This window comes from Setaria italica, chromosome III (assembly GCF_000263155.2).
Source record: "Setaria italica strain Yugu1 chromosome III, Setaria_italica_v2.0, whole genome shotgun sequence".
Taxonomy (NCBI): Eukaryota; Viridiplantae; Streptophyta; class Magnoliopsida; order Poales; family Poaceae; genus Setaria; species Setaria italica.
The window spans coordinates 45569150-45596587 of record NC_028452.1 but is presented as its reverse complement, the minus strand read 5'-3'; the positions used below and the strand labels follow the sequence as shown (position 1 = coordinate 45596587).

At 44.0% G+C, this 27438-nt stretch overlaps 2 protein-coding genes across 2 annotated transcripts; one reads left to right on the top strand and one right to left on the bottom strand.

Annotated features, from left to right (window-relative positions):
* Positions 1–6372: 6372 nt before the first annotated feature.
* Positions 6373–10292, bottom strand: LOC101768107 (protein cornichon homolog 1). The gene is made up of 5 exons (XM_004962872.3): positions 9917–10292; positions 8857–9038; positions 7581–7703; positions 6929–7036; positions 6373–6850 (listed from the first exon to the last, which is right to left on the bottom strand). The coding sequence occupies exons 1-4, from the start codon at positions 9989–9991 to the stop codon at positions 6967–6969; spliced, it is 450 nt and encodes a 149-aa protein (XP_004962929.1). The 5' UTR covers positions 9992–10292; the 3' UTR covers positions 6373–6850; positions 6929–6966.
* A 3083-nt stretch (positions 10293–13375) lies between these two features.
* On the top strand, positions 13376–18814 carry LOC101767431 (dehydrodolichyl diphosphate synthase 6). The gene is made up of 2 exons (XM_004962870.2): positions 13376–13527; positions 17639–18814. The coding sequence occupies exon 2, from the start codon at positions 17661–17663 to the stop codon at positions 18513–18515; it is 855 nt and encodes a 284-aa protein (XP_004962927.1). The 5' UTR covers positions 13376–13527; positions 17639–17660; the 3' UTR covers positions 18516–18814.
* Positions 18815–27438: the final 8624 nt, after the last annotated feature.

Genomic DNA, 27438 nt, shown 5'->3' with positions numbered 1-27438 from the left:
AAGGTCGTTTGGGCAGTGGCCTTGGGAGGCGGGTAGTGGGCGTCCTGCACGTCCGCTGGGAGTAGCGGACGGGGTGGCCATCCGCTTGGTAGCGGACGCCTCCTAGTACTGCGGTGCGGGATTTTTTCCGCTACCGCGGTACTGGAGGATGGTGTAGCGTGTGCCGGTGCGGACAGCCTTAAGGACGACTGTCTCATGATCAGGTGCGACATTATCATCCCCAAAGAGCTAACCACCGAGGACGCCGTGGTTCCTGGCACCCCCTTCGTGGTGGTACCGCCAGCTGACTGGCCGCAGCCTTCCGTGCCCTCCTCCTCGGCGGAAAGGGTGCCAATGTGACGTTTCTTGTCCTGGGAGAGATGTTTGTCGGGCACCGGTGCGTGCTCGCTGCGCGCTCGCCGGTCTTTGATGCACTGCTCTTCGGCCCCATGAAAGAAGGCACCGCCACGGAGAGCTGAATTCGGATTGATGATATGCTGCCTCAGGTGTTCCAGAGCTTGCTGCATTTCATTTACACCGACTCGTTGCCAGAGGTGAAAGGGCTAAGACGAGGACAGTGCTACGATGGCGGCGGCTCGTTGGGCAGCTGCGCAGAGCGGCTGTTCCAGCTCGCCTCCGACGAGTTGGTGGTCGCCGTGGGTGTGGGAAAAAAAAAGAAAGAATGGGATGGGGAGAGAGCAGGGAGGTGCCAGGCTGGCCCAATTACGATGATATGGTCTATTTTAAAATATTAGATCTAGTTATTAGCGATCTGCTATGTGTTGATATATTTTTGAGGGAAATTTTTTTTAAAAGAGTCCCCAATACATAGCTTTGGGGAATAACTTTTTGGGAAACTCTTAGAGTTGTTCTAACTCTCCCAAAATAAAGGGAGAGTTGTGACTCTCCCGATACGGTAGCTGGATTGGTATGAGATTATTGGGGAAGTGCAAAAACAACTCTCCCAAAAACAATGAATGAGAAATTGAAATATCCCAATCAACTAGTTATTGGAAAACTGCTGTAGATGCTCTAATAATATACTTGTTAACAAAAGTAACAGAGTATCGGCCGTTAGATATACGTATTAGCATAACTATACTTGCGATACATTATTTAGGTTCAGTAGCCTCCTGATCGTGTTCATGGCTACACTTGACGGTGTTCGAACGAGGCCGTCCTCTACTCCTCATCCACCGTGTTCTACCCCTTCAAGGTAGGCGACTGAATTGTCATGGCAAATTTTGCAGTTCTCTTCCAATGTAGACATGGAGGGAGCGCGCGGTCGAAGCGAATGGGGCCGGCGGAGATGCCAATGCAGATTAGGGTGGGGAAGCGGAGAGTCGGCGTGCAACGGCAGCGGTGGAGGCGAGCTGGAGTAGAGGGGCCGCGCTGGAAGAAGAGGGGCCACACACGGATAGGAGAGGAGGGTGTCGGCGGTGGGGGCGCAGCCAGAGCAGAGGGCCCGGCGGCAGAGGGCTGCAACCAGAGCAGAGGGAAAAGGCCACGTGGGGCCACGAAAAATTGGAAAAAAATTGGGTGGGACAGTCCGCATACTCGATGCCGTGCGGCCCGTCCCCAATGCCCAAAGCGTCGCTACTAGGAAAAAAATCAACGATCTGCAAACTCAGCTCAAGCCCTCACTTGACGATCCGTAAACTCAGCTCAGCCTCGCAGCTCGAGCACGGCTCTGTCCAACCCACTGCCTGGAGCTTGAGCTCTCAATCTCCCTCACCGCGCGCTTCGCCACCTGCCGAGCCGCGGCCGTCGAGTCCGGGACCGCCCGTTTCGGCTCCAGGGCGAGAGCGAGCTCGGGACCACCACCGCTGCCAGTTTTCGAGACAGTGGAGGAGGAGGAGGAGCGCACGCGGAGGTGGAGTTCAGTGACAGGGTGGAGGAGGATGAGCAGGAGTGGGCAGGCAGCAACGGCACGGACGCCGGTGAGGACCTAAGCGGCTGGACGCGGCAGTGGCCGCGCCCTCAGGAGCTCTTCGTGTGCAACCTTCTGCGCCGCTGCGACGTCAAGAACCTGCTCCAGCTCTTCAGGCCCCATGGCACCATCCTCTCCGTCGAGGTACCCTGTGCACCTGCTGAGCTGCGAGCCTGAGCTGAGTTTGCGGATCATCAAACGAGAGCCTGAGCTGAGTTTGCGGATCGTTGATTTTTTTTCCTAGTGGCGATGCGTCGGGCATAAGGGATGGGCCGCACGGGATCTAGCATGCGGACGGTCCCCACCCAATTTTTTTTCAAAAAATTTCAGCCTGACGGCATCCTACATGCAAACGGAGAATTTTGGCCAAGTCCACTAGCCCATTTGAATATACAGGGTATCATCCGAACCTACAAATAATTTGCAAAGGTGTGTGATGGCGTAGTCTGTCATGCAAATGATTTGAAGTGGCGGGTAACGGAGTCACTGCCCCTGATAAGCATTTTCTATGGGCAGGTTAGCCTATCACTCGCCTGTTGATAAACATTTTTCCTTTCCACTTTTTAAGTTGCCGATAATTTGTTTAAATCATAGAAGATAGAAAAATACTTCAAAAAAATTGAAACTCCTACACTCAAGTTATAGTGAAGTATAAAGAATGAAAACAATGCACCAAGCTAGCATATCTCAGAACAAATAGGGGTTAAAAGTGTGCAAACCTCAAAGTGTGGCTTGAGGTATATGAGATAGTGTGTGAGAAGTAGGAGTTTGTGAACATTCTACTTTGTGTAGAATTGTTTTGAATATTTTACAAGGTTGCACATCTAAGCTATGACTCCATGCCAATTTATGGAATTCCAGAGCCTATTTTAGGTATTACCACTGATTTTCCACTTTTTCAATTGCTGAGAATTCATTTAAATCATAGAAAAAGGCAAAATACTGCAAAAAAATTGAAACTCCTACACTCAAGTTCACATTGCTATTACAACATAAATATATGCAGAATCGATCACACATTATGGCCTGAAATCCTCATGACGTTGGCTGTAACACATCTCGTGTTAGTCTTGTGTTTTAGATGCTAATTATATACATAACTTCATCATTAGCATTAATCATGTATGCATAATTGCTTTAAATAGTGATTAGTTGATAGTTTCTTTTGAGTGGATTTTCAATGAATGTTTATTCTAAATTTCAATTAAATATGAAAGATAAAGCATAAATATGAAAATATTACCCAAATGCTGTTTACAATGTCAGATGAATCAATTTTGTACTTTAAATATGTTTGATTGTAGAGACAAACTCAAATTACCAATTTGAATTGCATAAACACAAACACATGAAATGCTAGTGTTGGAAATTCTGAAACTAGCTATGTTTGAGTGATGCTTAAAATTTAACTTGCCTAAAGACTCAACTCTTTGCCAGCACCAAACTTGTAGTACTTTCTATCTAGTTTCTACTGAGTATGACCTTGATGGGTGAAACTTCAGTTTAGTTGTTCAAAAACATGATCAAACTCCAGTCCCACCCATGATTTCAGCCTCAACCCAAATTCTGTGTAAGTCTGTAATTGCAGTGAGTTTCTTCAATGTTTGTAGCCACCAATCATTAGTTTTTGCCTAATAACTTTTCAACAACATGAACTAGGTTTTGTAGTACTATGTTGATACTTCACAGTGGACGTGATGCCTTTCAAATATCCACATGTTTGGGCTTCCAAAAACTGAGCCGAAGTTGGCCAAATGAACAGCACCCTGAAACTGCAAACTCTGAACTTTCCTCCTTTGAATTCTTTTTTTCCCCAACTTTGGCTCATTCTATCTTTCAATCCATTCATCTAAACTCCTAGGAGCCTTTAAAAGACACCGTATGTTTCATGTCAGCCATGAAAAGGTGAAAGCTCGTTTTTTTTTGGCCAAATGTATGGTGAGCAAAGGTGTGCATTTGTAGAATCGCTTCTTGTTGATTAAATCTACCAACACACGTACGTATGTGTTATAAACACTTGATTATTTAGCAATATTTGGATGTTGTGGAGTACATGAGTTATAAACACTTTATTATTAGTAGTAATATTTGGATTTTGTGGAGTACCAACCTGTGCCATTTTTTTGACATGGGCAGGATTATCTTGAAATGCGCTTGCACCTCTGAACGCACCGGCGGATGGCTGGCTGCCGTCACTTTGTCGTGTGGACTGAGATAAGTCGCCTGTTGCCTTGATTGTCGACCCTCGACCCAAATCGATGAACAACGAACGCACGAAGGGGATCCAAGAACACACACCCTAATCTTTTATGGATCAATATCCATTGGGTATTTAATCCGAATTGTTTATAATTGCCTCTTGTGCACATCATTAACATGTACTATATATGTCATTTGTATCGCATAATTTAGATTTGCATTGTGTTTGTTTTAACTTTTAATATCTAGATTTTATATAAATGTAGAAGCATGTTGCAGATATTTGCCTTTTAGCTTGTTTTCGCCAACTGACGTATATGTGTTGCAGACACTCTAGGAGGCTCTTTGTTTGCAGTGGAGCCCCTCCACAGGTTGATGACCGCTCTCAGATGGATGTACACCATTGTATGTGTTGCAGACATTAGGATTCTAATTTCTATATTTAGATTTTGTATCAACTCACAAATGTGTTGTGTCCATTTATAATCACACATTTTTATAACCCTAGCAGAAGTGTTAGACACTTGGAAACACATGTGTTGTGGGCATTTGTACTTTGAGCTTTCTATATCCAACTCGAATAGGCATTGCCAAGCCCCCAGGTGTGCACCATGAGCATTCCGGCGCCCAAATCATTGCCAGAGGGGACGAGGTAGCATCTCTCATTTAACCCGTTCATCTGGGCCTCGTCGCCGGCATTATATATCTTTGAATTGTAGCCACAGGACTTTCTCACCTTCGTCGTAAAAATCTATCGGTTTTACCTTAAGGCTGAACATCTCCCTCTCGTCGGCGGACAACTTCATGTACCATCCATAGAATTCATACATCTTTGTTGATAGCTTCCATACCAACTCGGGTCTTACTAGAGGCTTGCCTAGCTCAAATGTCCGTTTCGGTTCAACTGGCGGTGCAGCTGGCAGCTCAACTTGCCCTAGGCATTCATCAAGTCTCGTACCTGTTTCTTTCATGAATTTCAATACTTGTGCTTGTTGATCCAAGGGAATTGCTGCTATCTTTTTAGCGTCTTTTTCTGGTAGATGTCCGAGGTGGGGGACAGCACCACTGGAAGACGACTTTCCTTTCTTTTTTTCTTCTCATCAGTCTTGACTAACACCCGTTCGTAGTTTGATCGTAGTGGTATCCTCTTCTTAGCTTCTTCTTGCATCCTAATAAAAAAATTAATTCTCTTCGATCTATTGGCGGTGGCTCCATTTCCCTTGCTTTTTTTTCTTCGGCCTTTTTCCTGAACCACTCCCTGACTTGAACCACTCCCCGGCTGCTGCTTGGGCTTCGGCCTAGCATTCCGCTTGAGTCATTGCCACCCAGCGTTCCTCAGGAGTCACTTTAGACTCCTTTGTTTTCTTCTTTCTCTGTCTTGGCTTGGGAGGAGGTGGTCGCGACTTCTTAAATGATGCCGCAGGTTTCTTGCTCAGGTATGCTCTTAGTCCCGGCGACGGTGATCGGGGAGGGGTGTTATTGTCGTCGTCTTAGTACAACATTGAGCCTCCTGAAATTAAAAAAAAAGATGATATAGAATAATACATTGCCCATCTCCTAATGCTACTGTTTGTCACATACATATGGTTTCATTTCATTTATGCCACATCTTATATATATTGTTAGGAAAATATACCATTGATTTTGTACTAATAAAAGACACCATATGTTTCGTGTCAGCCATGAAAAAGTGAAAGCCTCGTTTTTTTTCCAAATGTATGGTGAGCCAAGTTGTGCATTTGTAGAATCGTTTCTTGAGATGCAAATCTACCAACACATGTACTTATGTGTTATAAATACTTGATTATTTAGTAATATTTGGATGTTGTGGAGTAGTGTATGTGCTGTAAACACTTTATTATTAGTAGTAATATTTGGATTTTGTGGAGTACCCACCACTGCCATGAACTCCAAAACCGTTTGACATGCACCCTCTAGCAACCAAAACTGTTCACTCTAATTCATCTCGCAATCAGAATGCTATTTATAGATGTTGTATTTGCTTTAGAACCTAGAAAGGCTGCCAGGTCCAAGCAGTGCTCCCAGACGTCTGATTTCAGACGCCTGCCCGCCTGGGTGGACCAGCCTGACTGAGCAAGGGTTGCAAGCAAACAGACCTTACAAGCACTCACTAATGCCTGGCAGCTGACTGAGCAATACGCTCATGAAGACAGACTGTGTGTGTGAAAAAAGAACAATTTTTACTTAAATAACACATCAACGCCATACTAAAGGCCGAAAAGGCTCTTTTACCCACAATAATATACACACGAACTGTACACGCCTGGATAAGCTTCAATTCATCTTGATATCGAGGTCCCAGGGCATGCACATTACTGAATCAGGTAAGTGAACACTACATTACCGATCAGTCGAGCACAGACAACGCGGAGCTGAAATGAAATACAGCAGCAGCACTTGGGTACAAGTACAAAAGAAATGCACAATAGCCTCCAAAGTCCCAAACGTGTCATCATTGTAGGGTGATGCATCATGGCCAGCCCAATTTACAAAGACGGTCTTGACAGAGCAAACTAGTGAAAATTCATAGCATATCAGATTTGTCAGTTTGGTTTGATGGACAAAAATGAACAATGAGAATCTGAGACACCAGATTAGCTCCTCCAGCTATTGCACACGAGCTGATCTTCTTTCTTGTAACTCGGGCAAGGCATTCAGTTCTGGTCTCACTGGTTCCTCCTAACTGTGTTCTTTTCAGCCTGCTGTTCACAGACTGCAAGACTGCAACGCAACAAGCTGAATTTGTTACAACATAAACATTTTCATTTGCCAGTGATAAAATATGTGATATTCAAATACCTGCTCCCCTGTGAGCTGTGAAAAGTTGGAGGCAAAGTCTAGATAGTCCTAGTTTCTACCAGATTTACATCCTCGTCGATAAACAGCATCACGGCTGTCATCACAAGCCTGTTAAATTCATAAAAAAATGCAAACTGTTAGATCATGCAACATAGCATTCTTAGGGTCCTAAGCTAGCACTAAGCTTGGACATGATCAGAAATAAGTTATGATATATGGAAACAATTAACCTGGAACTAGCACAAACCTACAGACCGCAATCAGTATTTAGTGAGATATGTAAATGTAAGGCAACATCTATAATACTGAATATATTTACAGATTTCAACTATTGCTCATGGCCGCTTGCAAGTTTAAAAACATGGTGTAAAGATGACCTCATATTTGGATTTCCCAAGTAATATTCTCACTAACCCTTCACACCACCAACAGGAGTTTGAAATTCAGTATATTTTCTGGTGAGGAAACTCAGCTAACCTACATTAAAATATTATAAAGAAACTTCTGTCCTATACATGGAAGGGCCAGTATGAGGATGGAGATCTATAAAGGTTCAATAATATCCTAGGTGTTTTTGAATAACTGACAGGCAGAACTACCAAATGAATGCATTTCACAAAATATTAACTAAAAAAATAATTTGAAGTCAAACCTGTAAATAGTTATAATAAATAGGCAGAAGTAGAAGGCAAGCTTGATCATCCTGTACTTCTTCTCGCCATTTAATTGTCTAAAAATTTCAGTGACATCTACAAGATGTTTCTGAGCCATGTACCTGATTAAAAATAAAATCATATGATTCTGATTTATTATCATAACACAACAAACAACTAACATGAAAGCACAAGAAACAAATAAACAACTTAAATTTACAAGTTAGGTTTGTTATATAGGCAGACACTAAAAGGGAGAATGAAAATGTCTACTTTGTTTGCTTTACAAAAAGCTTAATGCAAAAACTAATAATAATCATTCAGACATTAATGCTTGGCCAAAATTAGATTATCAAAAAAGAATTCGGGACATCCCACTAAAATAAGTTCAGCAATTAATCTGAACAAACCCAAAGCCTCAATGAAGAAAAAAGAACTCAAAATCGACTAAAAAGTCGAACAGAAGCTGTTCCTCTTTCAGCCATGAAAGAACAACAATTGGATGGGCTACAACCCTGCACAGGTGCCATGGCTGTTAAATTGCATAAAAATGGGGATGGGAGTTTTTCCATCCACATGTAATAACTGAAAACGTGGTGCTTGCCTTCATTCAAGGGACTGAAATCAGTTTAGAATACTGCTACATTATATATGTACCCTATACAAGAACATACTAAGATCCACTTTCATTAATCATTGTTAAGGTTAACTATATGTGGGATCAGTGATCCATGCCGATTGCTGAATAATTGTCACAAAAATATCATCAAATGGTTCTTTTCTAGTAAACAGTGGTGAAAAGGGAACTTTTCATGTTGACAAGTAAACTGCACATGGCAGCTTCAGAGTTATTGTAGTCCTATTGCAGCAATAATGAAAGATAGTTAGCTAACAATATTTTGTACTGAGGCCTATGAAATCAGTGCAGGTATAATACAAGAACAGGTGCAGTAACTTTTCGCATCTAATACCTAGACCAATATTTTGAGAGATGGATGTGTTGCAGAACCAAAGAAATAACAGGTGGCCCAGAACAAGTGCAAAACTAAAACGCTCACCATAGATAGAAATACAATATTACCATATCTAAATCCTATAATTGATTATATTCTTACTTAACTGTTCAATGGAGGCTTATAGGTAGTTTTAAAGTATTATGTCCATGTATAAAAAATAAAGATGTGAATCCAGCCAAATAACATCGACTGCATAGTATCTAATGATGAAACAATTGTGCCAGAATTAATGTAAAGACTGAAAGAAAGTAACACTTACAGTTTCACATGGTAGTACGTTACAGGTGCCATGACTAGAAAGGGGAACCAATGAAGGGTCAAGAGGAAAGAAGCACACAGGGCTGCTTGAAGCGAGTATTCTATAAGGACCACCGCGTTGATGCGAGATGATGAATCATATGGGTTGATATAGTCATACTCCAAATCAGACAAACAGATAAGCTGGTATAAAAGCAGAAAGCAAAATCAGCAGGATAATCAACAAGATTGGTCAAGCTAATAAGAAGGGAGGCCGATTGGTACATAAATCACTAAATTTACATACAGACTGTAATTTGCGTATGAATACGACCATAGAATGCAGAAATTAGAAAAGTGTTGGATGTGTTGACATAAAAAGCTTAAAACTCATGACAGTTGGCACAAACACTTTGAGACCAACCAGCCACATTAGTAACACTGAATCAATCATGTTGAATTCGAGCTTTAGACACTACAGCAATGATAATGCAAGTGCCACCGAAGACCAGGCTGGTTTCACATCAACTAAAGGAATTCGAGAATGTCATCTATGATTACATCCACTAGTCCTAGGTTCCTAGCACTGGTGCTAACATTCCAAACAGAGCAGCAAGAACAAGAAGCTTCAAGTAGTGCACTAGCAGCACTTTTTGAACAAGAAGTCAAAGCCTTACTGTCAAAAAATTACAAATCAAAGCACATAAGCGTACAAGTGGTTATATCTACACCAAGAAAATTGGAATATTCTAAACAAATATACTGGACCCTTTAGTACATACATGAATTTGTTTTGCGAATTAATATCAGAACATAGAAGTCAGAATTCCTCAAGGACTAAAAAACGAATTCTCTCTAAACAAAATCTATCTGGCAGTTCATCTTGTCCCCATCCTGGAAGGTATGAATGACACTACAAGAACGGCACCGTTGACCGAACCCGGCATCGAATTCCGTTAACTCCCCTACAAATTCCCGGCAGCCGTATCCCGAAACCAGGTAGGAATTCGCCGTTACCGCGCAAGATTTGGACAAGCTTCGCCGCTAAAAGGTGAGATGCAAAGGATTTTCGTCGGGCTTGCCTGGTACGCGGTGAGGCCGATGAGGACCATGACGGAGGCGAAGGAGAAGAGCCAGAGGATGAGCTCCACAGACATGGCTGCCGCACGGGACGACTAATCGTCGCGAGCAGCTCGGGAGCAATCGATCCAAGAAAGCTACCGCCCCGGCCCCTCTTCTTTCCGCGCGCTTTCTGGAGGAGAGGCCCCTAGACCAGCCCGGTCGCTCCCGTGCCCCGCGCGGTCACAATGGGCGTGGTGGCCGCCGGACACGGGGAGAGGCGGCGAGGTGGGGTGGGGGAGAGGGGAGAGGAGCAGGTGGGGGTACTTGCGTGCGAGGAGTCGGTCAGAGGCACAGAGTAGAGACTGATGTAAGAGGAGGAAAGGTGCCTGCCATTCGAAGGCAATGGAAAATGGCATCCCTTGTGCTGCTGCTGCTGACTTCACAAACCCAAAAATTGTCCCTTTTTATCCTGTTAGTGATTTTTTTAGAACAGCCGGCTTTATTTTTCTTTTATTTTTCTTTTTCCAGAGTAAATTTCGAATTTGATTAGAACCTTTATTACACCGAAGGGCATTTGTCATGTATTCTCGGAGTCATCAGGCAATGGAACCTTTATGATAGCTGCACTTCAGTAAATTTCAAGAGTGAATGCTGACATATCAGTGAAGGCTATCATGGTTGCTGAGATTTATTATCATCCCTCTTTGCTTTGCCACTATCACAGGAAGCCTACGGTAAAACGATGGCTTTAGGCCCCGTTTGGGTTCCGGATTAAAGTTTAGTCCCTCGAATGTTTAGGTACTAATTAGAAGTATTAAACATAAACTAATTATAAAATCCATTGCACAAATGGAGGCTAATTCATGAAACGAATCTATTAACTCTAATTAGTCCATGATTTGACAATGTGCTGCTACAGTAATCATTTGCTAATGATGGATTAATTAGGCTTAATAGATTCGTCTCGTGAATTAGCCTCCATATGTGTAATTAGTTTTATAATTAACTCATGTTTAGTCCTCCTAATTAGCCTCTGAAGATTCGATGTGACACGGACTAAACTTTAGCTAAAGATTCAAACACTCCTACAAAACTACCTCCATGCAATTCCATACCATCTGGAAACAAATGATAACTGGATTTACATTTGGGGCAGTGATTCCTATTCATCTGCCAGGTTCTATAACTTTGCCTTCTCAGGCATACAACCTCCACCAACATTTGCATGGTTATGGCAATCCAAATGCACACCTCGAGTTAAATTCTTCACTGGTTGTTTCTGATAGACCGACTGAACACGAGAAACCTCCTACGCAGAAGAAACTTCAATGCCCAAACTGGAGTGCACTGTTCTATGCCAAAATGCAGTTGAGGAAGACAGAGATCATCTCTTTTTTGAATGCCCGCATTTTGCACAGAGCTGTTGGTCCAAGGTGCATATCTTCTGGCCTTCACACATAGACATACATGACAGGTTTTCAGCAGCAAGAGGAGCAGCGGGGCAGACTTTCTTCACGGACATCTTTCTCCTTGCATAGTGGGAGATTTGGAAAATGCAAAATGCCATAATTTTTTAGGTAGCTCGGCCAAATATCAATCTTTAGACTGTGAAATTTAGAGAGCAAGCTCTTCTCCAAGCAATTCGCTTTAGAGAGGATCGTAGACTTTTGTTTGTACGATGGCTTAACACTGTGTTGTAATTCTCTCCTCTAACTCATGTTCTCTCCCCCTTGCAAGTATTGCCACCTAATTGCTCTGAACTCACTAATGTCCCCACAGTTTGCCCTTTTGAAAAAAAAACATATAGATATTTTTTTAGAAACAAGGGCCAACTTTAACAACATGGCAGGTAGTTCAATTTTTCTTGGAAAAAGTCTATCCCATAACCCTCAATTATTCATTCTCAAAACCAAATGTTTGGGAACCACCAACTATTGAAACCGTCCATTTAACCCCCCTCGGTGGTTTCGTGGGCTGTTTTTCATAGACGTGGCACCACGTCAGCTAATCTGACGTGGAGTCGGATCCGAGTCAGCGAGCGGATTGAAGAGGACTAGACACGAAAACCCGACAACTCAGCTTGGGCAGCTGCGTGAGCAAGAAGACCGCCCGAGACGGCGCGGTCGCCGGCACCAGGGGCAGTAAGGTGGCGGCCCCGCTCCCACGCCATTCCCGGTCGTGGAGCCGGTCAAGCGGAGGTAGGAGCAGCTAGAGGCGGAGGAGGAGGCACCGTCCGAGGCGTGCAATGCCAGCGACGCCACGTCGGTGGAGTCGCCGGCGAAGGAGAAGGCGATGGCGAAGCTGTAGAAGCTAGGAGCGGAGCGGGAGGCGAAAAAGAGGGCGGCGGTGGACGCACCCACTAAGAAGGGGAGGACGACACTGGAGGAGAGGGAGAGAGAAAGCAAGCCCAGGGGTGGCGGAGGTGCTAAGAACAGGTGCGCGAGGTCGTTGTCTCCCTCGTCAGCGCACAGGAGGCAACAGCAGCGGCCAGCAGCATCCGCCGGCACCGCGATCGCGGCGAGAGCATCCCCCTATGGTGTCCAGCATCAAGTGTCGTAGCGGGACGGGCCGTCGAGAGCGCCGTTCGGCAGACGCCTCCGCGCGGGAGGCCAACATGGCGCTGCCGTCAAAACGGTCCCTCACCGCTGCCATTAATGCCGGCGGCTACGGGGGGAGGAGGTGATAGTGCGCTCAGCAGGCGGGACCCGGTGAGCTGTCCGGGCGGCGGTCGGACTCCCTAATGGGCAGTAGGCACGCACCAACGTCCCCCAGCGCGACCCACCGGCCAGTGAGCCCGATGTGCAAGGCGGCGAAGGAGCACAGCACTCCCGAGCGAGCTAGCAGGCCACGGGTCAGAGACGGCGGTGACGAGCATCCGGCGGCACTTGTCAGGTTAGGAGGAGGAGGAGAGCGCAAGAAGGTTGCGCTATGCCAGAACCCCTCAATGGACCCGACTCCACGCTCGAATTAGCTGACGTGACGCCACATCTGCAAAAACAGCCCATGAAACCATCAGGGGGGTTAAACGGACGATTTCAACATTTGGCGGTTCCCAAACATCTGATTTATGGGATGCGGGTTAAAATCTGGATGACGTTGATAGTTGAGGGCTATGGGATAGACTTTTTCTTTTTGTTTCTGTCACCACTGTTGGCAACGTAGACACAAGAGGTTCATTTTGCAGCCCACCACCAGTTTTGCTGGGCCAATTCTGAACCTGCTACGTGGAAGCCCACTTCCAGCTGCGGTCAACGCTCCGCGTGTTTCGTAATGGCGTCACGTGGGGAGAGTCGTGGCGGGTGATGGCGCGCGTGGAGAGCCACGTGCAACAAAAAAGATTCTTCACGAGCACCGCGTGGGCGTGGCACGTGAAGGTTCCGGGTTTTATTCACTCGCTGCGTCCCTTCCGCAATCCCGCCTGATCTGATTCTGATTCCGATCTCTCTTCCACGTCGCCAACCTCCTCGCCCCTCCCGCCCTCCCGAGACCCCAGCTCTGCAACTCGCACCCGCCGGCGGGTCAGGTCAGTCGCGTCTCTCGCTGTTGCTCACAACGTGCTCGACAAAATAGCTGCGAGGTGCGCTGCCTCTTTTTGTGAGCCGATCGGAGCAGAGGGCGTGGTTGGTTACAGGTACGATGATTTGTGCTTGCAGTTAGTTTCATTCGTAGCTTGGACTCCTGCTTTTTTGGGGGAAGCGTGAGCTTGTTCGTATGAACCATAGGAATGTCGAGCACACGCCATGTAACTGCGTCTGTAAGCTTGTTCAAGAGAAGAAAAGGGGAACAAACTGATGTTCCCGCACTGGCCTTTAGCGAAGTTCAGTCCTTTTCACATTTCTTACCGCATTCATGTTTATCATCAGCATGCAGAAATGATGGATAGGTGGTTTTGATTTGCCGGCAGATTTCAATTTGAACCCCATGGATTGATGATGGATCTCATCATCTTGCCACTTTGGGAAACCGTACAGTCCAATAGTGTACCGGTGAACCAGTGCATCTCATCATATATAGCACCAGATGGTTTTTTTTCTTTTCGAAAGGACAAGGTCTGAGTTCATAACTGAGTAGAATTATGCAGCCTGCAATTAAAACCTTTTATACCAATTTTCCCTTTGATGTCGGTTCTGAGGATGGCAATGGGTAAATCCCATTGGGTATGGCCATCCCATACCTATCCCCGCCATAAAAATTTAAGACCGCCATGCCCGGCTGGGTAAATCATACCCGGCAGATCACCCGTACCCGTCAATAGTTTATTTACGCACATGAAAATCAACAATTCAACAGCAACCATCAGTACCGGAGCACATAAAATTAGACAAATAATAGCATATAATAATCTCTACTGCAACCACCAGTCACACAACACCATCACACAAAGTCATTATGAGCCATCACACAAAGTCATTCTGTCATAAGTCATTACATTACATAGACAAAAGGGGTACATAAATAAATCTCCAAGTTCATTGCATTGAACATATGTAGGACAACAATGCAACAAACATGCTGGTCGATTGCTGTCTTGTTGATATGTTGGTTTCCTTCACTTGGGAGTTAGAGACAACTTGCTTTGCTCAAAGTTCAAGTTCATGTATGGCATATTGGCATGGAAGCAGTACAACGAGAATAAGAGTTAGTATGTGTTTAGATTCTAGAATAACAGAATAAGAGCACAATTGCAACAGTGCACACTTGGAGACCCTCTTGAATATCTTGGAGGCAAGACCAGAAGGTGGCAGCTTCTTTTTCCTTGTTGTCAACTAAAAAGGAAAACCAGCAATTAGGATAAAATCAAAGTAAAGAGAACCAAAGTACAAAACTAGAGAATGGACATACTTTTGTACTTGTTCCGCAACCAATCTTGTGAGCATATAAGAGCCTCTATCATTTTTGAAGTCAGCCTACTGCGATGCTCGCTAAGTACTCTCCCACTAGTGCTGAATGCAGATTCAAATGCCACTGTAGTGATAGGAATTGCATAAATATCCTTTGCTATCCTTCTCAGGGTTGGATAACGTACTCCAGCCACCTTCCACCAATCCAGCACCTTGAAACCCTTAGTTTTAAGAGATACCAGTTCATCTTCGAAGTAGCGATTTAGTTCCGATTTGAATCGCACAGCAGATGGCCTTGTACTAGAAACTCTTGCACTAAATGAACATAAGAACTCTATGTCTTCAGTTGGAGCTGTAGCTGCTGCTGATTCGCTATTGTCATAGTCTTCTTCCACATGGTATTCAATCATCAATTCAGTTAACTGATCTATAATTTCAGCAATCTTATCCTCACAAATGTAATCAGTTGTACCAGTTAGCCACTCAAAACACATCAGCAAGCTCAATTTTTTGAGACGAGGATCTAGAAGGGTTGCTATACCCATCAGTCCTTGGATGTCCGACCAATATTTGTCAAATTTGGCTAGCATGCTAACTGACATCTCTTCAATCTTTGTACTGCCACAAGTTGACCACTGTCTGATTTTCTTCCTAATCTCACAAATTAAATTTTTATGAAGTATATGTTGGCAGTACCATATTCATTCAGTTCCGGAAAACAACAAAGTTATATCATTGAACACTCGAAGCTGTTCTACAATATCAGCAACAAAGTTCCTTTCCTCCTCACTAGGCAAACATGTATATTGCTTATCAACACGACTTGCTCTAATGAAAACAGCTTTATAGGGGACTGCAACACTAAGTATCTTAAAGGTTGAATTCCATCTAGTCTTGCAGTCAAGGTTTATCTTATGATCCAAATTAACCTTAACAAACTTAGCTATCTCCTCAAACTTCTCTATCCTTTTTGGTATTGCTGTCCAATAAGCCACACTTTCACGGATATTCTTAATAGCAGTTTTAATATGTTCTATACCATCCTTAACAATCGAATTGAGAATATGAGCACAACAACGCATGTGTAGTAGTTTCCCTTCATTTATAAGCTTACTTTTTCCAATCTTCCTCCCCTGATAAGGGATTGCCACATTGTTAGTTGTGCAGTTGTCAAGGGTAATTGTGGATATCTTCTCATCAAGGTTCCAATCAACCAAGGACTCATATAGTTCTTCACCAATCACTACTTCTGATGTGTGAGGAGCTGGTACATAGATGAACCTATACATGTAACAAATCAACTTTGAAAAAAGACTGCTCTACAATTAAAGTTTACACCTACAGAAATCACAACTCACAAGCATTCACCTTGTCTGATCTAACATGAGACCTTGTCTGACAAGCATCAACTCACAGGGCATGAGACCTTGTCTGACAAGCATCAACTCACAAGGCTTGTTTGATCTAACATGAGACCTTGTCTGACATTGCATTCCTACCAAATTAAAATTAGCTCCATATGCAAGTATCACACGACATAGGCATCAAGAAGCAATTCAAGTTTAATCTTGGTAACTTTCACACGATTTGCAATAGCTCGCTTATCAAATATTGAATATGTATACCTGATTTTAATCGTAAATAATGATGAAGCCCTTGCTGCAAGCTCAGATCTAAACTTCCAACGAAGCAATGAAACATATCGAGCTTTTGGGTTTACTTACATCAGTGGTTGCAGCAACTTGCGGCTAGCACCAGGAGGGCGAGTATTAGTTACTGCACCACCCGAAGATGTGGTTGCAGAAGACGGGCAGCGGCTGGAAGGAGCAGTAGCAGCACCTTCCCGAGATGAAGCCGGAGAAAGAGGGGGTTGGCCGTCCTTTTTCTTTGTCTTCTCAACAGCCGCAGTAGCTCCAGTTCTTTTCTTCTCCTTGGTGGTGGTGTTATTGGGCTTGGATGTAGGAGCGGCGCCATTCTTGGGCTTGGATGCAGGAGCACTGGCGGCGTCAGCGCCGTTCTTTGGCAAAGAACCTGCTGCAGGAGCTCCGCCGACGACTTCAGCTTAGGACCTCCGGATCTTGCAGCTTCAGAGTGTTCACGGCGTCGACGAGCTCGGGATTCGATGGCTTCAGGCAGTCACCGTCCTCTAGGACCTCCACGATGTCCCTTGACGCCGGAGTGAAGGAGATGGTTAGTGCAATAGTGCGGGAGAGAAGGAGGCAAAGGCAAGGAGCGCAGAGTGCCTCTGTGCCTGCAAGTGCAAAGCATATGAAGGGGATTAGGGGAAGGGGAACTGGGGATTGGGGAATCACATCCGTTGCCGACATGGCGTGGCATCGGGGGGTCGGATATGGCGACTTCCTGGCGCTTGGATGCGATGCAAGATGAGGGGGGTGTCGGGCGCTGTTGTTTTTTGCGGCGGCGTTGTTTTTTTGCGAATTGCTAGCGCTGTTTTTTTTTTTCGGCGGCCGGCGGGACTCAGGAGACCGGGCGTCCAGGCGGGTGGGATAGGGTTGGGAGGGGTGGGGAACCTAAGGTTTTCTTCTTTACTTTTGGGCTGGTTATTTTTCACCCATGGCTTAACGAGTATGGGGACTGCTAGAACATACCCATACCCGCGTACCCGATGGGTGAAGGGTTTGGTCCATTTACGTACCCGTGGGTAGTGTGTTTAGTCCATAATCAAACCCTAATAGAGTAAATACCCATTGGGTATCGGGTCGTGGGTCCCCATTGCCATCTTTACGGTTCTTTCTAGTGTCGCCTTTTGTTGTTTATAATTGTAGTGGCGTATGTATAAATAATTTCTTAAGATTTATAACCTTTTGTTCTCCTGGGCATCTGCAAATACTCTTAGAATATGAAATGTTGTGATGGGTTTTGATTTGCTCCTTTGTTTAGGGGGTGAAGATAGAGAAGCTTAATGAGGCGGTCACAACTCAGTGCTCTGGCAAATCTTCAGAATTTCCTGCTCAAGTGCCTCTTAGCTATCCTCTCATATGGCCCAATGCCCGAACACGTGGCATTTATTATGGATGGTAATCGCAGATACGCTAAATCCAGAAGCATCCAGCAAGGAGATGGACACAGGGTGGGTTACTCCGCTCTTATTGAAAATCTGGTTCACTGCAACGACATGGGCGTGAAGTATATCACGGTCTATGCATTTAGCATTGACAACTTCAAAAGAGACCCAATTGAGGTGCAGTTATTGATGGAGTTAATGGAGGAAAAGATCAATGAGCTATTGGACAACCAAAGTGTGATCCACAAGATGAACTGTAAGATCAACTTCTGGGGAAACTTGGACCTGATGTGCGAGCCAGTGAGGTTAGGGGCTCAGAAGTTGATGGCAAGCACAGCTGGAAACACGGGTTTGGTCTTCTCAATTTGCATGCCATATAACTCGACTTCTGAGATCGTCAATGCTGTTAGTGAGGTCTGTGCAGAAAGGAGGGAAGTTTTACAGAGAGACCATGCTGGCGACTCTAATGGTCAAGCTGCAAACAATGGTGTGCATTCGGAGATTTCAGTGTCTGATTTGGACCGCCACATGTATAGCGCTGGTTGCCCAGAACCGGACATCGTGATCCGGACTTCAGGGGAGACTCGACTGAGCAATTTCCTTCTGTGGCAGACAACCTTTAGCCACCTGCAGAGTCCGCACTGTCTGTGGCCTGAGTTCTCATTCAAGCACCTTATTTGGGCAATATTACAGTATCAGAGAGTTTACCCTTATCTAGTGCAAAACAGAAAGCTGGCTAAGAAGCAGCTGTGAATCTGTGATATCTTCGCAAGGAATCACCGGAGAAGGTTCATCAACTGCCGAGGCTTGCCTCTTTATTTTTCTTATTGTCTATGGATGGAAATGTCAAACGGAATATTGCATATTCTCTAGTGACAGGCACAGAGACCAAAGGTGAAAACATGTGTGCCGTGGTAATTGTGTATGTGTGTAACAAACACTTATATACGAGCTTGTACAAATGTTTTGTGGCTCCTGGATTTATAGGCTGCCTTAGGGAAACGGTCTAAATATAAACTTTTTATGAAAAACACTTGGTCTATGCAAAGTAAGTTGTGCGTGAGTCAGTATTGGTGCACTAGCATTTCTTTGTTACGGAATTTGCAAGACAACTAAATAAAAAATTGTAAAGTATCCTTGACCCATAGTAGTAAAGCAACACATGTAAAAGTTCACATTTGACATATTGGAGCTTTCACGTTTCTTACGGGAAGCAAGCTGCTTCTTGTAAAATTCGAGTAAAGATCGTACGAAATTCAGACAAAAACGTGAGGGCGTCTAGTATCCTCCAAGAGAACCAACAATTTGATGCGAGAGGGAGTTCGAATGGGGCATAAAAATAAAATGTCAGGGGGCAGATGCTCGAATGCGTCACAAAGACTACATACCTTTGGTGGCCATCACTCTGATAACTTAGGCACCATTCGGCCGCACTCAGTAACGTTGCAAATACGGAGTACATCCTAACATTATCTCATCGTGATTGAAAATCGGCAGAAGAAGAGCAATTCATCGTGATGGCTTAAATTTATTTTGAAAGCATTTGACGGCTTAATTGTTTCGAGTTATGTGCTTCTGGTCGGAAAAACACGAGGAGAGAGAGAGAGATGCAGGAGGAGAAACAGGTTAGTGTTGGGCCTCTGGATGGGCCTCATAAATGGGTCCAGCTTCATTTATGCTCGTTAGGAGTAAGCCTTCCTCCGTCTTTCTCCAAAGGAGTACCTGCGACTTGTATAATAATGTGAAACGGGGTTTGGTGCATATGTCTTGCTACTCTAGTACTCAACCTGTTCCTGTTCCAAATTGTAAGTTGTTTTAATTTTTTTAGATTCATAGATATTATTATGCATCTAAACATACACTATATCGAGCATTATAAAAACTATACATCTAGAAAAACTAAAGCGACTTTCAATTTGACGACCTGCAATTTGGAATGGAGTAAGTGCTAATATAAAATTCAACGTTATGCCCTTATGCCACAACTTTAATTCGTTATTGATGGAGCAAGCACTCATTCGGTCATAGTACTTCTTATTACTTATTAGGACCAAGTAACAAACGGGGTCTTTGCACAGTTGGTTTACGTGGCTGTTTAGTGAATCCAGAGATTGAGGGTTCGATCCTTTCTCATCGCAGTATATTATCCCCCCAGGCTATGACGAACTGCTCTTGTGGCAACACATGGGTCGCCGCGTACATCTGACCCTCCAGATGATTCGAGCAAACTGAGCTGTTTTTTGACATTATTTTGCTTCCTTTTTCTTTATGAGATTATGCCACAGATTATAGTTCTAGCATGGAATGTCTGGACTGCTGAGCTGTGTGTGCTGCAGAGTTTAGTTGCTTTTGGTTTCGCAATCCACTAGAAAGACAGAGACTCGGAAATTTCAACATGCTGGAATGCAATCTAGACTGACTGAAGAATATAGACAGGTAGATGCTGGAACGCTAAATGTTTCGATGCTGCAAGAATCCCTATTGGATGTGATGGACGCAACCAGCCACTTCTGCTTTTTCGTTGAACTCGTTCCTCGTAGATAAGCTGAAGTATGCATGTGCGCTTTCCTTTTTTCTTTACAAGTCTCTCATTTAGATTTTTGAAGTATTTCATGACAATTAAAAAGTTAACTCACTGCTGTTGTTTTATTAGCATATGCCACGTAAAAAATCATAGGTCACTTACTCATGCATGAAGATGTGCAATACAAACATAACAAGTCACTAGTGTTCTATAAATTGGTGGACTTATTTGTAGTGTTATATACTTACCAACAGTGCAGTTTGCCTATGTATTATATATGGTTGTAACCTTGGTGTTAAGTTGAATGGTTGAAGTGGTTATGTGCGTCGGCGTTCCCGATTTGGATTACTGATTCCTGATCGTGTATCGTTTTTGACATCCCGTATTTTCGATTTCGCTTTCCCGACCGACCTTCCCGTTACAGTTACCGTTCCCGTTCCCGCATAAAAAATACAGTAGCGGGAATAGTTAGGGTGTTTTTCCGACCGCTTTCATCCCTACTGCCGGTAGTCTGGTTGGTTTTGATCATGTTTGGGTTCGAAACCGCAAAATCTCCCTCAGCTGAGATGAAACGCTCTGGTGGCAACATGGGTCATCACACGTATCTGATCTCCAGATGACACGAGCTTAACTGAGCTGATTTCTTTTTTTGCCAATAAGTGTGCTTCTCGTGAATTAGTTCTTGTGCGAAAGGTCTGGATTGATGACCTTTCCTACGAATTTTTGGTTGTTGCTCTTTAGTCTACAGGGGCTCAGAAATTTCAGCTTGCGCTGATGATGCCATGTAGAGATAGGCTCGCTCTAAAGAATAGACAAGTTGGCAGTAACTAATTTTTCATGGCAGGAAATTCAAGGCGGACCGATGACCAAGATGTGTAAAAGTCGCATAGTAGTAACCGGTGTACTAACTCGAGTAACGGTTAGCTTAATGTTGGTCTATACGCTGTGATGCTTAATTGACCCGCATCATTCGCTCAACAGTACGTTTATATTGTTTCTCATTCGAGTAAGGGAACAAGCGGGGTGGTGGCGCAGTTGGTTTACCTGGCTGGTTGGCGAATGGCCTAGAGATTGAGGGTTCGAACCCTTCCAGCCGCAGAATTTCCCCCAAGCTATGATGAAATGCTCTTGTGGCAACATGGGTCGTCACGCGCATCTGACATTCGGATGTTTCGAGCTTAGCTGAGCTGATCTTATTTTTTCTCCCAATATTTTGCTTCTTCGTTTCCCTAGAGATTTTGCATTCTTTTTGCCAATGTTTTGCTTCTTCTTTCTTCTCGAGATTATGCCAGTGATTTGGTTCTAGTGCGAAAAGGCCTGGTTTGCTGACCTGTCTTGCAGATCTTTTGCTGCATTTGATTTCCATTGCGGCTTTGCCCTGACGCCATGTAGCTAGGCTCTCTGAAGAATAAAGACAGCAACAAGGTTTATTTTTTCAAGGCAACATATACTGACCGATGACCAAAAGTTGTCACGTGTCAGATCAGAATACGTCCTGTTTGTTTCCGCTTATAAGCGGTTAATCGATGGAAATAAGTAAAAATCCCGTCAAACACTTTGCTTATTTCTACTGATTCTCGCTTATGTGGTAAGCCGTTTCAGAGATTTGAACTATGAGAAGCGAAAATGAAAAGCGAGAAAATCTTCACTTAGATTATAATCCAAGCGTAACTAGAAGAAGCGTATCAAACAGGCTCTAAATAAAATCACACAGTAGCAGCATGGTAGTAATCGGTGTACTACCTTGATTATTGGTCTATACGCTACGATGCTTAATTGACCCGTATCATATCATTCTCTCTAATCTGGCATCTCTGCTGCTGCTGCTGCAATCTGTAGCTTGCAACACGCCAACATATAAGCTTCCTATCCAATCGAAAGTTTGGAACTTGATGATTTGATTAATCAGGTAGGTGAGTAAAGTTGCATGGTGTGCTTAGTGGAATTATTTTGGACAGAGGAACCCAATTTACCTATAGGTTCTAGAGACGTCTGCATAAAATTATGGGCACCAAGTTGGATTTTAGTTCGGCTTATCACCCACATACTGAAGGCCAAACAGAGAGGGTAAATCAAATTATGGAGGATATGTTGAGAGCCTGTGTCCTTATCAATGGCAAGGACTGGGAACAGAGTTTACCCTATGCAACAACAGCTATTAGGCCAGTTTAGGCATGTCAACATTCAAGGCTCTCTACGGAAGAAAATGCAGAACCCTTTTGATGTGGTCAAAAGTTGAAGAGCGCACTTTAGTTGAACCTGCCTTTATAAAAGAGGTGGAAGATCGAGTGGTCGAAATCAGAGAGAAGCTGAAGGCAGCGCAGTCCATGAAGAAAAGCTACTCGGATAAGAGGAGACGAGAGTTGAGTTTCAATGAAGGAGATTTCGTCTACCTCAAGGTCTCACCAATTCGAGGGACTCGAAGGTTTCAGGTTTAAGGAAAATTAGCCCCTCGATATGTTGGACCATACCAAGTACTGAAGAGAGTTGGAGTTGTGGCATACCGTATTCAGTTGCCTGAAGAAATGTCAGATATATATCCGATGTTCCATGTCTCTCAGCTAAGGAAATGTTTGAGAGTGCTTGAAGAGCAAGTACTGGTGGAAACAATAGACTTACAGAAAGACCTTCGGTATCAAGAGGTGTCTGTCAAAATCCTAAACACTATCACCAAGAGGACAAGAAATTCAGTGGTGCGGAGTGGAATCGCGGCGTGGCGGAGGAGCAGGAGGCCGGGTGCCACCGTGCCGGGGTGGAGCGGGCGGGGTGTCGAGTAGGTGGGGTGCCGGCTGGGTGTGGCCACGCGGGATGGCGGCGGGGTGCGACCTCGTGGGACGGCGCACGGCGGCAGCCTCGCGGGACACATGTGGGAGGCGGCCATCGCGGCCTCGCGGGATGGTAGCGGTATGGGAGTGCGGGGGGTGCCTGGGTGGGTGCGGTGCGGAGTGCGGATAAGGATGTTGCTTTTAGTGGGCTGAATGTTTTCGGTGCCCCGATGGAGCTCCACGAGTGATTTTAAAAACCCGCCCCAAACCCGCAGTATTTCGGGTATGCGAACCCAAAAAACCGTGCGTGAAAACTAGAAACCAAAACCGAAACCCATGGATATCCACCCCGAAACTGATCCGCTGCCATCCTTACATATGCTATTTCACACCACCGACCACCTATGTCGCTGCACGCCTCCAAGGCCTTGTGCTCGCCCAACCGGCCACGTGTGTTGCTGCGGTGGGGCCATGGGAGGAGGTGGGGATTGAGGAGGATGGGCGCTTAGGCGGTGGTCGCATCTTGCTCTCACGTGGGGTGGGGGATCGAGCATGCGGTGCAGATGTGGCAGAACCACCCAAATTAACCTGGCTAAAGTGAACTCAACTTCACCTCACATGCGAACTGACACTTTAATCAAGTTAAAATGGTAGTCTGTCGGGTTTCACCCGATAAACCATTTGTCTCGGATCGAAACAAAGCATACTCGCACGAAGATGAGTCCCGAGATTACAACAATCCAAACAACTTATTACATGTCCCAATTCAGTTATTACAACTCAAGAGTTCAAAATGCATATAAGTAAAGTTTTCAGAGTTCAAGCAGCGAAAAAATAAAGCGAGCAATACAATGGTGAAGCCAAGGCGCTGGCCTCACTGCGAGCTGCGAGAGCTGCATCACGTTGTTATCCATGGCCCCCCACCCAAATGACATGCCCGTACCACCACTACTGCATCTTTTCCATCAAGCAGCTCAACACGCTGGGGCGTGGCCACCGTGTTGGCCTTCTCCACCACACTCTCACTCTCAGAGATCTCCATCACGGTACTCCTTCTCCCCTACCTCCTCGCCCTCGCCAAGTCGCCTTCACGCAGCGTCCGGGAAAGCCCAACCTGGCTGCGCCCGTCCTCCCAAACCTCGATGATGGCTCTGCAAATATGGGGTTGTTGTATGGATAGTCCCAAATATGGAGCTAGACATTAAGACATGTCTAACATGGAGACTAGAATATATAGAACTAGTTAAAATAAGGAAAGTACTCGTTGAAATAAGAGTAGGATTTCTCTAGTAGCATCCAACAAGTTTTCTTGTATTAACTGACCTATAACCCCTGCCCCCGGATATATAAGACGAGGCCAAAGCAATCCAATACACCAATACAAACATATGGGACATAGAGTATTACGCTACGCAACTGTCCAAACCTGTCTAAATCGTGTCTCAGTGTTCACCTTTGAGTTCTTGATCTCGATAAAATCCCACCAACAAATCCACTACCTCGGGATACCCCTCGGTAGGTTGTCGGTCTAAATACCGACAGCTGGCACGCTAGGTAGGGGTACTGGAGCTGATACAGGGACAAATGGAAAATGTGAAAGGAAAAACGTATAACTCCTTCTGTGCGATACACATGGTCTTAGGATTTTTTCTAGAAATGTAAATTTGATTGATAGTTAACCATTATTTCGGGATATGATACAATTTTTCTCCAAGAGGTGGAAACATTGCCATGTCCACTGCCTATTTTTTACTCTTCAGCCTACAAAACTAGTCGGCTAATGGCTCGGGGGCTGTGTGACACGTGTCCATCAGCAAGGTGTTTTGATTTTTCTCAGATTTAAAGGGAAAGGAAACAACCCTCAGCCTGATTCTTTGATTCAACCTAAAACTCATGGGCTACTGCATATGGAGTGCGACTTTCATTGCACTTCCATATAAAATTCAAAGATGAAGATTACATAATCCAGTTGAATGGGGCTTGAGCACATCATAGCCTCATGGTAACTTTGAGGAACTTTGAAGATTCAGCTAGACAAAGTACTCAAGGAGCACCAAACTACTCAGCGAGCATCTGGAAAGTACTTGAGGGATGCAACACTCAACTAAGAAGTACTTGGGGGCTTGTCGGATGTACATCTATGCGCACCAGCAGGTATGGACAGCCCCAAATATGGGGCTGGACATTAAGACATGTCTTATATGAACACTATGGTGCAAGATGGCATAGTAGATCATGGAATCGATAGAATTAGTCGAGGATAAGTAAAGTACTTGTTGAAATAAGAGTAGGTTTCTTCTAGTTGCATATGACTAGTATTCTTGTAATAAGCGATCTGTAACCCTGCCTCTAGATATATAAAGAGAGGCAGGGACCCCCTCAAAAGCAATCCAATATGTGGCAGAACCGTCCAGTTTAAACTAACTCAAGTACGTCGATTCAGGCTCTGAGCGTCCAACACACACCACGTACTTCAATCAGTGTAAACCCAATAGTCCGTCGGGTGTCCTCAACTCACCCAAAGACTCCACTTTCAACTGATACATCCATATATTCCAGATCGCACATGCAGGAGCTTGTCACAGATATTACAACTTTAAACAAATAATTTACAGCAATGGGATATTACAAACCATAAGATAGTTGTCTTTCCTCATCTTCAGGAGCTTCTTCCTCCAAGCACAGGTCATCTACTGACCTTCTTCAACCGCAACAATGGTTACACAAACCTTGAGTACAAAGGTACTCTGCAAGACTAACCCTTCAATGGATAATACTTCAAGGGCATGCAAGGCTTTCTTTGGGTTCATGCTGACATAGGTTTAGCAAGCAAAGCTTACTAAGAGTAGGTCCTTAAAACATCTTTTATTTCATCTTAGTTGCTAGACTTCTTATATTTTAAAGCTTTGACTCCAAGCCAAAACAAGCATGCTAACATCATAAAGCATTTATAACATCATTAGCAATCAAATTTAAGATTATGGTCAGAGATCAAGCGGTATTCATATCCCAGAAGAGCGGCGATTCGAATCGATTTACATCCTGCAGGATGGGGAGCTAATCACACGACATGCACGTGGCACTTTTCCATCTTCAACTTCTGTCACCTGAACTGAGCTCACATAGCTCGGGGTTGTGTCCTCAGGTACATCATTGTCTGGTCAAAGGTCCCATGAGTTAATGCCCACGACCCCGCCCACCGGTCCACGTCAAGTACGGCGAGTCACAGTTCAAACTTCGGCACCTCAAGAGTACATTAGTTTATTGGATCCCACATAACGGCATGTGATTAGGGCATTCAAAGCATGACCAAATGGCCACCAATCAAACAGACCTTATATCCATTATCCGAACAGGACTAGAACTTCAACTTCTTCATCAACATCTTTTAACATCAAACCAATGTCTTGCCTGACTCTTCATTAAACAATTTTTTTGCACTCTAAAAAATTTTAGATGTTATCCTTATGCAAGTAACAGGGAATTACTTGACTTCTACGACACTAGCAGATTAGACTTAACCTTTAGCTTTTAAATAGATGGCAAAGATGTCCTTAAAACAAGGAAGTTAGGAATGCATAAAAGGACTCCAATCAACTCCTAGACTTAATTGACAATCATGAAATAAAGGAATTTGGCCTCAAATTAGCAAGTTTAAATATGATTAATGCACCAGGGCTTGCCTTGCTCCTCATCGAGGTCAGTGGTCTCGGCGATGAGCTCTGTGGTAGCTTCGGGACCTTGCTCCACCACAATCACATCCTCACCTTCCTGAGCTAGCTCAGACGAGATCTGCACGTACTCCACCTCCAGCGGCTCCGAATCTACATGTAAATGATGCAATGAATGTAAGCAACATAAACTAACTATCCTCTTAATTTTATAAAGGATAACCAATTCCAATAAGAGCTTGTTATATTTTTCCTAGAACAAGAGTTATTTACCTAACCAAGGAATAACTATAAAACAATAAAATAGGATTTATCCTAATTTTTTGAACACAAGAAAAGCACTTAAACACATTTTAAATTACTAAATTATTTTAATAAATTATAATGGTCACTTATTTTTATTAACTTTAAAATAGCTTTTAGTCCTTGTTTTGAATTTTTCCTAAATTTTATCTATTTAAGGAGGCAATTAAAGGAAATACATGATGTTTAAATATACATCCTAATTTTAAAAGAGGTTTAAATAAGAAAAAACAAAATATTTTCCTATGCCCTTTTATGATTTTATTGCGTGATACGTAAACATATGAACTCAATAAAGTTAGTTTCATAAATTTTGGAGTTTTCTACAAATAGTTATGAATTATGGAAGTTTAAGCCTATTGAAATGCATTTTCAAACGAAAACAGTACTACTTTGCACAAAACCCCCTTGCT

What these genes read in the sequence shown, in the direction of transcription:
- LOC101767431 (XM_004962870.2), top strand. Translation starts at nt 17,661, where the DNA reads ATGAGGCGGTCACAACTCAGTGCTCTGGCAAATCTTCAGAATTTCCTG.
- LOC101768107 (XM_004962872.3), bottom strand. Translation starts at nt 9,991, where the DNA reads ATGTCTGTGGAGCTCATCCTCTGGCTCTTCTCCTTCGCCTCCGTCATG. An exon ending in TCGGCCTCACCGCGTACCAG is followed by an intron (nt 9,039 to 9,916) that starts GCAAGCCCGACG and finishes CTTTTATACCAG; the next exon opens with CTTATCTGTTTGTCTGATTT. An exon ending in TTTATTATAACTATTTACAG is followed by an intron (nt 7,037 to 7,580) that starts GTTTGACTTCAA and finishes TGAATTTAACAG; the next exon opens with GCTTGTGATGACAGCCGTGA.